This window comes from Hypomesus transpacificus, chromosome 24 (assembly GCF_021917145.1).
Source record: "Hypomesus transpacificus isolate Combined female chromosome 24, fHypTra1, whole genome shotgun sequence".
NCBI lineage: Eukaryota > Metazoa > Chordata > Actinopteri > Osmeriformes > Osmeridae > Hypomesus > Hypomesus transpacificus.
Genome location: NC_061083.1, coordinates 4339915 through 4349313, shown reverse-complemented (window position 1 = coordinate 4349313; position 9399 = coordinate 4339915). Strand labels below are relative to the sequence as shown.

At 45.5% G+C, this 9399-nt stretch overlaps 2 protein-coding genes across 2 annotated transcripts; both read right to left on the bottom strand.

Moving 5' to 3' along the window:
- Positions 1-393: 393 nt before the first annotated feature.
- LOC124486881 (FYN-binding protein 1-like) lies at positions 394-4106 on the bottom strand. The gene is made up of 13 exons (XM_047048760.1): positions 3452-4106; positions 3283-3367; positions 2718-2773; positions 2611-2627; positions 2141-2193; positions 1926-1945; positions 1772-1820; positions 1558-1580; positions 1308-1429; positions 799-961; positions 674-704; positions 534-568; positions 394-458 (listed from the first exon to the last, which is right to left on the bottom strand). The coding sequence occupies exons 1-13, from the start codon at positions 4104-4106 to the stop codon at positions 436-438; spliced, it is 1332 nt and encodes a 443-aa protein (XP_046904716.1). The 3' UTR covers positions 394-435.
- Positions 4107-5694: 1588 nt separating this feature from the next.
- c24h5orf34 (chromosome 24 C5orf34 homolog) lies at positions 5695-9399 on the bottom strand. The gene is made up of 11 exons (XM_047048348.1): positions 9011-9399; positions 8676-8765; positions 8294-8572; positions 7963-8210; positions 7701-7802; positions 7396-7537; positions 7012-7103; positions 6577-6646; positions 6363-6457; positions 6219-6265; positions 5695-5940 (listed from the first exon to the last, which is right to left on the bottom strand). The coding sequence occupies exons 1-11, from the start codon at positions 9212-9214 to the stop codon at positions 5696-5698; spliced, it is 1614 nt and encodes a 537-aa protein (XP_046904304.1). The 5' UTR covers positions 9215-9399; the 3' UTR covers position 5695.

Below are 9399 nucleotides of genomic sequence, written 5' to 3'. Positions count from 1 at the left end.
AGAAAGTGGGGAGTGAGACTTCGTTCAAATGTTCTGGGGTCAGTTGGAAAAATACATCTCGTCGCGGTATCGAAACAAAACCGATCTAGAACCAGTGTCTATGGTATGTCTGAATTTCAGCGTCCCTTGCCTTATTTGGTTCAAATATGGGTTGAAGGGCTTGGTATGCTTTTAGAAATACAGTGTATTGTACTGTACAAAGAGATTTTGCAACAGATTTTGTTATAACCACTGAAATCAACAGTAAGAAAAAGGACCAACTAGAAACAAGTCTTTGAAACTGGAAGCCACTTTTTATCTTGAAATAGTGTAAGTAAATATACATATTTAAACAAATGTATAAATAAACAAATCAAACCACTTATCTTTATTTTTCAACATTAACATACTTAAGTGTGCACAACATTCTTGGTCTCTTTAATCTTTTCTTGTTGCTCAGTCATTATCGTAGATGCAGTCTGTAAAACAGAACAAAAGTCAGTATGTGTGCTCAAGCTTACCATTTCCAAAACAACCATTTTTAGAATGCATACCTTCTCCAATATCATCGTAAACATCCCCAGCATCCCTAGACAAATATAAATATGAACAGATAATTGCCACCAATATCCAATGTATGTTTATGTAGGCACAGCAGTGTGTGTGTTGCACAAGCAGCAACAAAAATACTCACTGAGCAACATGGTTTGTTGAAACATATCCAACTGGACAAAGAGAGACACATAATCTAATTAGCATTACTCCCTTCCACAATTCACTATTCTAACCTCTAATTTGGTTATTGCTGAGACATCTTACATTTCCCTTCGTTGTTTCGACCAATCAGCACGCCTTTGTCTGGTCTGACGATGACTTTGATGACTTCTCCTGGTTTCAGGTGCAGGTCCCTGGTTCCCCATTTCTTGGTGAACAAGGGGGTGACGATAGTGACATCATACAGAACCTGGATGTCCCCTTTAAACTGAGATCAGGGTGAGAAAAGGAGAGCATAGGGAAAGACTACTCATCTCAGGACAGGGAGAAATGGGTTTCAGGAAAGCAATAGGGGCTAACAGCAGGAAAATTCATTGAAATTCTTGCAAAATTCAAGATATCTCGCATTTGCTATACCACGACTGGAAGGTGTTCATGTAGAAAAGCACTTTTACCTATATATTAACTTATATAGATATAGGTTATATATTAACTGATATAAGATGACCTCTAGGGGAGTATGTGCAACATGCGCCATGACCTGTGACCTCACCATATTAGGCTCAAGCTCAGGTCAGTTATCTTCATGATCTGGCCACAGTTGGAAAACTCACGTGAAACTTCTTCCTGAATTCCTTCTCTTCTTTCTCAAATTTCTTTTTCATTTTGGGGTCCATCTGTTCAACCTTCCCTTTCAATATGAGCGATGCCGAATCTACGTCATCATAGAGCTCCTCTATGGGGCACAAAGACAAAGATCTAATTTTAGCAAGCCATACAGCACTTGCTACTAACGTACTAATGTACAGTAGGTGGTTATGTGTGTGATATATCAAGTGAAAAGGCTAGATTATATGTATTTACCTATAGGGGGTGGAGGGGGAAATCTGAAAACATAAAGGAGAAATGTAAAGAAAAGATTAAGAAATGGTATTGTTTGTGGATATTTTTGCATGGAATATTGCCTTTAAAAACACAGAAAGAGTAACTGTGTTTAGGCTGCAATAACAATGCTGCTCCACTAGATGGTAGTCTAAGCACACAAACACTGGAGGTTGTCATGCAAAGGAAACACAACCTGAAGAGTTCTTCTGCTGGGCCCACATCACTGTACACATCATCACCAACTGTTGTATGAAAGGGAGAAAACAGGGTTGAAAAGAACCTGTTGATGCTGGTCCATTTTGTGAATGAGTCATGATGTCATACTGGCATTGGGAAGTGAGGTTTACCAATTTCACCCTCCAGTCCGCTGGGGGAAGAAAAAAAAAGTTGGATTTCTTTGAAAACAGATTTTAAGGGGATTTTCTATGACAACATTACAAACATGATGACAATTTAGAGACTCAGGTGAATAAAGTTGGAATAAGATTATTTCATAGTTGCTGAGAAGGAACTGCAAGAAAACTTCCCACAGATGAATATTATATAAACTGACGGTTTTTACCTGCAGGTACCTACGTCATCATAGACCTCGGGCAAGTTCTTATCGCCTGACTCCTGTCCGGGAAAGGACAAGACAAGCTCAACATCAAAATCATTTTTGTTTATAGCATCTACATCTAGTGGGAAAAATACAGAATAATAATTTAATCAGTGTGCCAGAGAAAGAAAAAACGGCTATCATCAGAAATAAACTCTAAACAAATGACACTCTTCTTCACTTGAAGTAGACGTACAGTGTATTGCCATAATTAACTCGTTATCTATGACACACAGAAACACACACACTCTTAGCAAAACTAACCCCTGACTTACTTTAGTTACACTTCCTCATTTTTTTCATTTTGTCATGTTAAAAGCATATACCGCACACTTTATACCACTCAGTTTAAATCACTATAATCTAACAAATATTCTGCTATCAGATAGGTAATTGTTGTTGAGTGCATGTAAAAGTAAACCAAAACTATTTACCTTATTACTGGAAGACCCTGTAAGACAGTTCATTTACAATTGATTTAATTTGAATACACATAACATTTACTGTGCCATGGATGGATAGATAAATATTAATTTGACACCTAGTTGAAGTAGAGAGGTGAGATCATCATGGCTCTCATGCTCAGGCAGGGGGCTCCTGGTGAAGAAGAACACGGACACATTTTAGTCATTTAGCAAACGCTCTTATCCAGAGTGACTTACAGTAAGTGCAGGGACATTCTCCGGAAGTGTCTTGACACGTCATGTTTTTCACACGGGGAATCGAACCGGCAACCTTCAGATTACTAGCCTAATTCCCTAACCGCTCAGCCACTTGACTCCTACACAAATAACCATACAGTAAGGAGGACAGATATGGAATATGATCACTGACACATTAAAGCAGAAGTTTTTTTGATAAGAGAAAAACTCCAGGTACTTTTCCCATGACAGCACGCGTGGCTTGTTAGGGTCTGCGATGTGGCACCAGGTCCTGACACACTCATTCCGTAAACTAGCATCTGCTTCGGACCCCCATTGCAGTAGCTGTGATGTGGATGGTCTGTACTCAGATGGATGAGCGGTTAGGGAATCGGGCTATTAATCAGAAGGTTGCTGGTTCGATTCCTGGCCGTTGGATAAATAACTAAATGTAAATGTACTCACTCAGCCAGTGAAGGGCCGGTGTAGGGGGCAGGAAGGGCACGTCTGAGAAGAGTCACAGGACATCCTGAGGTCTCCAGACAGCCACCTGTTATGCCAAACACATTTGATTCTAAAAACCACCCGTAGAGCAGGCTAGTTTTGCTTTCAAAACATAATTACAGTATCTCACCGTTTTGCCCTTTTCCACCTTGCTGGAACCTCTGTAAGTCGATGTGCGTCGGTCTGTTGGGTTTCATCGGGGGGTTCCCCAGGGTGAAGGCATCAGGGACAGTCTTCTTCTTAGGTGCAGACGGATTGTCACTCTTCTGCTGATGAACGAGACGCTCCCTGCCTCCGGACGGTCCTGGTGCAAACGAAGGTTTCTTGGCGGCCGGGGGTTTGGGAGGAACAGAGTGGATGAAGCTGGATCTGAATGCCCCCCTCACCGCATGGCCCCAGCCTCTCCCTCCTCCCTGCTGGGGCTTCGGTGGAGTCTGCGGGGTTGGAGGTTTGGGGGTCGGTGGTGTCCAGTGTTCTCCCCTTTGGATCTCCTGTCCCTGCTGTGCCTGTAGCCCAGACATCAAGGAGCTCTTCCGTATGGGGGTGAGGGGAAGTTTAAGGGCTGAAAGTGGAGGTTTGGGTTGAGAAGAAAACCCAGGCTTCTGAGATTTAGCATCCTGATTAGTCTCTGTAAACTTAGGCTTGAAGGGTGGAGGTTTAGGCACAGTGGCTTCTGGACCTTCTCTCACAGGAGTGTCAAAAGTCCTCCGAAAAGCAGGCTTGGATGCTTGGGTTGTGGCGGTTATTATGGTCCCCATAGATGGCGTTTTCTTCAGGTTGTCCATTTTGACAAGGGGTGAGGAACCAGCAGAGAGGACAGAGTGAGTTGACAGTTTTGGCCGAACACCCTCCTTCAGGATTGGGCTGCTTACTGTGTTGAAGTGAGCCATAAGACTCTTCACGTCTTTTTGGGCCTGCTGCACACCATTAAACATATTAACACACAGCAACACACATCTGCTCGCGCAAATACACAACTGATAACACGAGCATGTGGTAACGCAACGTTGCACAAATCCACTCCCTTCGTGTTATTCGGGACACTCATATTTTTTTCATTTCTGCGGCTGAGTTTGAGATCAAAACAAAGACACTCCATCAAGCGTTCCAGAACATTCAGCACACAGTACATCCTAGTTTGCAGCATTTACAGAACCCCCCCCACAACCTTACTGTCACAGAATGTCTGGACCTTGAGAACAAAGTATTTAGCAGAGTTGTTAGGAGGATGTATGAGTGAGTATACATTGCAATACAGGACACAACATCTCACCTAGACACATACCTCCACAGAACATCTACGGTGATCTTACTGTCTTCCCTTGCTTGTGCGTTGTCTGTCTACGGTCCCTGGTTGTCAACACAGTGCCGCTTCTAGCCTGGTCTTTCAGACCCTCGCTGCTTTACTTACACAGGAACTACTCAGAGATGTTCAGTCTAATTCAATAAGGTGTGAAAAGAGAAGCTCTGCTTTTGTGATGCAGAAAAGGTCTACAAGTAGATTCTATTTGAAGTCTATCATCAGGAAGACATTTGAGGTATTTCGATGTTCAGACCACATCCAGTTTGAGGCATGTTCCTTCTCAAGAGTGTTATGAAGCGACAAACTAAACGGAAAAAAACAGCTGAATGCATAGAGATGTCTCATCATAGACTTGACTGTGTCCCTGTATCTGTGTGTTCATGGGATGATGTGATGTACAAGAAAGAGTTCAGACTCACCATTCTTTCCTTCTGAGCCACCACAGCGGCAGTGACACACAACATCAGAGGCTCTCACTCTCCACCGTTTCCAAAGCAACAGCTCACCAAGTGCTGACAATTCAGCACAAAGGTCCGCACGAAGAAATGACCTCAACAACACAGGGCTGTCCAAGCACAAGCACACCACACTAACAGGTCTCAAATTCAAGTTTTTATTTCACATGACTCGCATGATCCGCGCTTTGCGAGAAAACACATAGTAAGAAAAGACGGCAACTTATTTATTGTAGGAGTATTGATCATGTTAGTTGTTCAGAACTTTGTGAGAATAATTGTTCTTGCTGAGCTGTGAAGAAACCACAAACTTAACCACAGCAGTGACGGGGTTGCTACTGGGCCGGACTGGGAAGGGTGTCAAAATGTTGACGCTCTTCAACACTTCTCTTTAAAAGCAGTTAATCATTGAAAATGGAAGTGCATATAACATACTCATAAACCGGCTCAATGAAGGTCCAAGGGAGGCTAGGTGGGTGGCAAAGAAGTCTTCTCACCTCTTTCAGACATCAAAATTGAAAGGTTATGTATCTGGGTGTTTTTTTTTCTTTTTTTCCCCACAGTGCAGCCTTCATCTCTAAAGTCCAGGAAGTCTCTGCTCGAGGTAGGGCTGTCTCTAGTGGGCGACTGAGGGGGCTGACAGGAGCCTGTCAATGTCCTGTATGGCCCTGCTGGTTCTCTGGAGGGCCTTAGCGATGCTGCTTTGGGTGATGCTAGTTCCACCAGTATCCTGGAGGTCTGTGGAGCTCTGGGTCTGGGCAATGGTGGTTTCCCCAGGAGCGTGGAGCTCTGTGAGGCCAGCGGCCCGGCCTAGCGAGGCCCTCTGGGCTGGCAGTGGGAGGTCACTGTTGTCAAGTAGGACTGGATCCAAGCTGTTAAAGAATAATTCTTAATGTCTCATTCACAGAGATCAAAGCATTTGGGTCAGTACTTATCATACTCTTCCTTTCTATCTTCACTCACTCTCTCTCTCTCTCACACACACACACTTTTACCCACTGTAACTACAGTATGAGCATCTACTATTTTGTGCCCACGACTCTGATCCCTGACACAGTCATTTTGTGCTAAATGAAGACAAAAAAAGACACTGTCAGAAAGCCACGCAAGTAACCATGACTACCCATAACAAAAGATACAGTTGAAGCGCTTGATCTTCTCCAGCTCTGCAGCAACAAAGCTTGGCCTGAGGCAGGAAAAAAACAGCGAAAGAGCTCGTTCTGAGAAACAATAACTTGAAGACACACACACACACGTTTCAGAGTGTAGCCTGGGGGCCTTACCCATGCTGGGCACTCTCTGTTGCCTTAATGTGGTCAGGGTCTGACGAGTGTCCTGTCTGATCACCACACACCGACATGGGGGAACTGCTCTCCAGCTTGGTGAGGGAAAGCATTATAGAGGGAAAGCAAGTGTGAAAGAACAAGAGAGGAATGATGAATCCATGCAGGCGTACCCTACAAAATGAAATAGACAAGACGTGTTGCGTCATCTGACCTTGCGTAAACAGCTGGGTATTGCGTTCAGCTTCAGTGAGTGTCTTGTCTGGGCGTAGCACTTCAGGATCCTGTTACAACCAGTCCCGGAGATAAGCATAAAGTTAATGCCAATGATTTGGTCTACTTGGGGCCTAGACAAGCGTAACAGACATCATAAAGGACCACAGGATTTACAAAATCAATCTCCAAACAGACAAGCAACGGATCACGTCTCTTTGACCTGTGCCGTGTTTCTAGAGCGCTGTTTTCCCAGTGATGGTTAACTGTGATGGTGAACTGTGATGGTGAACTGTGATGGTGAACTGTGATGCTGAACTGTGATGCTGAACTGTGATGCTGAACTGTGATGCTGAACTGTGATGTTGTGATGGTGAACTGTGATGCTGTGATGAACTGTGATGCTGTGATTGTGAACTGTGATGATGAACTGTACCTGCTGGCGCGGGACACAATGGAGGCCACAGAGTAGCTTTGTCTGGGCTTCTCTGGAGGAAGGCTTTTCAGGTGGTACGTGATCTGTCTCACCTGGAGGAACATACCTCAGAAGGCGTGTGCATTGTGTTGTTATAGGGTACTCATTCATTACATTTAGCAGACTCTCTTATTGAGAGCAACTTACAGTAAGTACAGGGACATTCCCCCCGAGGCAAGTAGGGTGAAGTGCCCTTGCCCAGGGACACAATGTCATTTGGCACGGGAATCGAACTGGCAACCGTCTGATTGGTAGCCCGATTCCCTAGCCGCTCAGCCATCTGACCCCCATTGTTGTGTTGCTATAGGGTACAGGGCTGATATGCCACCTTGTCACTTAGCTTACCTCCATATTCACAGTCCCAGCCCCGCCAGGCCCAGCCTCTGGCCTGTGGTGAGTGAAGTAGCTGGATAGGGCACCATTAGACCTAATGACTGAGCCGTCGCCAGGGGAAACCTCTATGACTGGGATGGCTTCATCCATTATTCTGGACCAGGGGAAACACAAAGATGGGGATATGGTAGGGATAAGATACAGTATGTTCGGTGAAAAAAAAAAATCAAAACAGCTGTTTGGTAACACACGGCAGTACTGGAGAACAAGATAACCTTCTGCAGTATCATGTGACAGACACAGTGGTGATCCAGTACCTGAAGACCACTCCTTGACACCAGACAACTTTAAGCAGATCTGTGGGAAAGTCCTGTTCTGGGTCCTGCTCTGTCAGTCCCAGGGAGTTCTTCAATTTCCACCTACACACACACACACACACCCACACACACACACACACACACACACACACACACACACACACACACACACACACACACACACACACACACACACACACAATAATTAAGTGTAACCTTTTCCTGCTGAACACCAAGCTTGCTGCATATCAAGTCCATCAACCTGTGCTGGTGAGGGGACGGGCATCTAAGAGGCAGTGCTTGGGGCAGGGTAGATCTCCTCCCCTCTTCGCTGGATGGGTTTGGGACCTCCATGGTAGTCTGTCTTCCTGGCTCTCCCTCCAGGCCAGTTCCCGCTCCACAGGAGGCCCAGTGAGCCAGGGCCAGGCCCAGGGGGTAGGCCCACTCCTCAGGAACACTGCAGCACGAGTGGTGCTGGACCACCCTGCTCGACTGATACATCCCTGCTGGCTAAGAATAGAATAATGTACAATCCAATGCAGTACCATAATTGAGGGGGAGACCTATGTTGTTGTTTTTTATGGTGTCTTCACCTTTGATTGGTCAGCTCGGACACCCCCCTGAAGAGAATCAGACCCTGACCCTGGGGAAGATCCTGGATCTAGGTCTCTGGCTAAGCCTCTCTGCTCCGGGATCCGGTCGTGGCTGAGGCTGCAGGTGAACTCCACTGAGAACTCCTCCCCAGAGGCAGCTAGTATCAGGCAGGCTCTCCCCTCCACTGAGCTTACCCTGGTCTCCCCGCCAGGCCCCTGCACAGCACCACTGGACTGGGGCGTGGGCCACTCCACCTCCGGGTCCACACTGAAGTACCGCTGGGAGGGGAAGTCGGGATAATGACGGTGGGACGTTTGAGAATATGGTCATGTGATTTGTTCTTTCCTCCAAAAGGAAACAAACAGAACGGCCGCTTGTTACCTCTTTGTCGGAGTCGGGGAGGAGTTCTTCCGGGAGGTAAGGTTGTGTGGCATACTTGTTCCTGAACTTTAAAGCCTGCAGTAGTAGCCCCTGCAACAGCAGCATGGCCAAAACATACGTGATGGTAAACACGGCACAGCATCATGTTAATTCCTTGTTAACAGATTGAGTAAACTGTTCAAATTCAGGCCTCTTGAAAAACATGAGAATCATCGACGTCTTGTAGATGTTGTGGCTGTCGCGATTTGCCTCAAATGACCTATTCTAGCGTGTTGACTGATTCATAATTCATTTATTCAATTCGCTCAGACAGCAGCATCTTTTACTCGTTATACCTTGTAGTTGCTGATGGCGAACCGCGTCCTCTGTCGGACCTTCTCACCGGACTGGAGCGGGTGTGCCGTGGGTTCAGGTGGTTTCTCAAGCACGAATTCAGAGCCACAGGGTGCCAGATGTAACCGGGAGTCATCTCCGTAACGTACGTCTACCGATTCATCCTCGTACATGATCATCAAACTGACCCCAGGTAAAGCGGCCATTGTAAATCAGGTCAGTCTGACAGAACGTCAAATAAACACAATTAGTCAATACAACTTGATATTTACACTTGAAAGTAATTTCCTTCCCATCTTGCAAATAGCCTGGTTGTCAACAACAAACTTCCCGCAAGGTTTTGAACTTGAGTCTTCTTCTGTTCAAGTGAACAGTTTGCTGGAACCACACG

Excerpts from the sequence above, each read along its gene's own strand:
- LOC124486881 (XM_047048760.1), bottom strand. The coding sequence starts at position 4,106 with ATGGACAACCTGAAGAAAACGCCATCTATGGGGACCATAATAACCGCC. Across the intron at positions 1,821-1,925 it reads CGGACTGGAGGGTGAAATTG|TTGGTGATGATGTGTACAGT; the intron begins GTAAACCTCACT and ends TTCATACAACAG. Across the intron at positions 962-1,307 it reads AATTCAGGAAGAAGTTTCAC|TTTAAAGGGGACATCCAGGT; the intron begins GTGAGTTTTCCA and ends CCCTGATCTCAG.
- c24h5orf34 (XM_047048348.1), bottom strand. The coding sequence starts at position 9,214 with ATGGCCGCTTTACCTGGGGTCAGTTTGATGATCATGTACGAGGATGAA. Across the intron at positions 8,766-9,010 it reads TCGCCATCAGCAACTACAAG|GGGCTACTACTGCAGGCTTT; the intron begins GTATAACGAGTA and ends CTGCTGTTGCAG. Across the intron at positions 6,647-7,011 it reads ATTGTGTCCCGCGCCAGCAG|GATCCTGAAGTGCTACGCCC; the intron begins GTACAGTTCATC and ends TGGTTGTAACAG.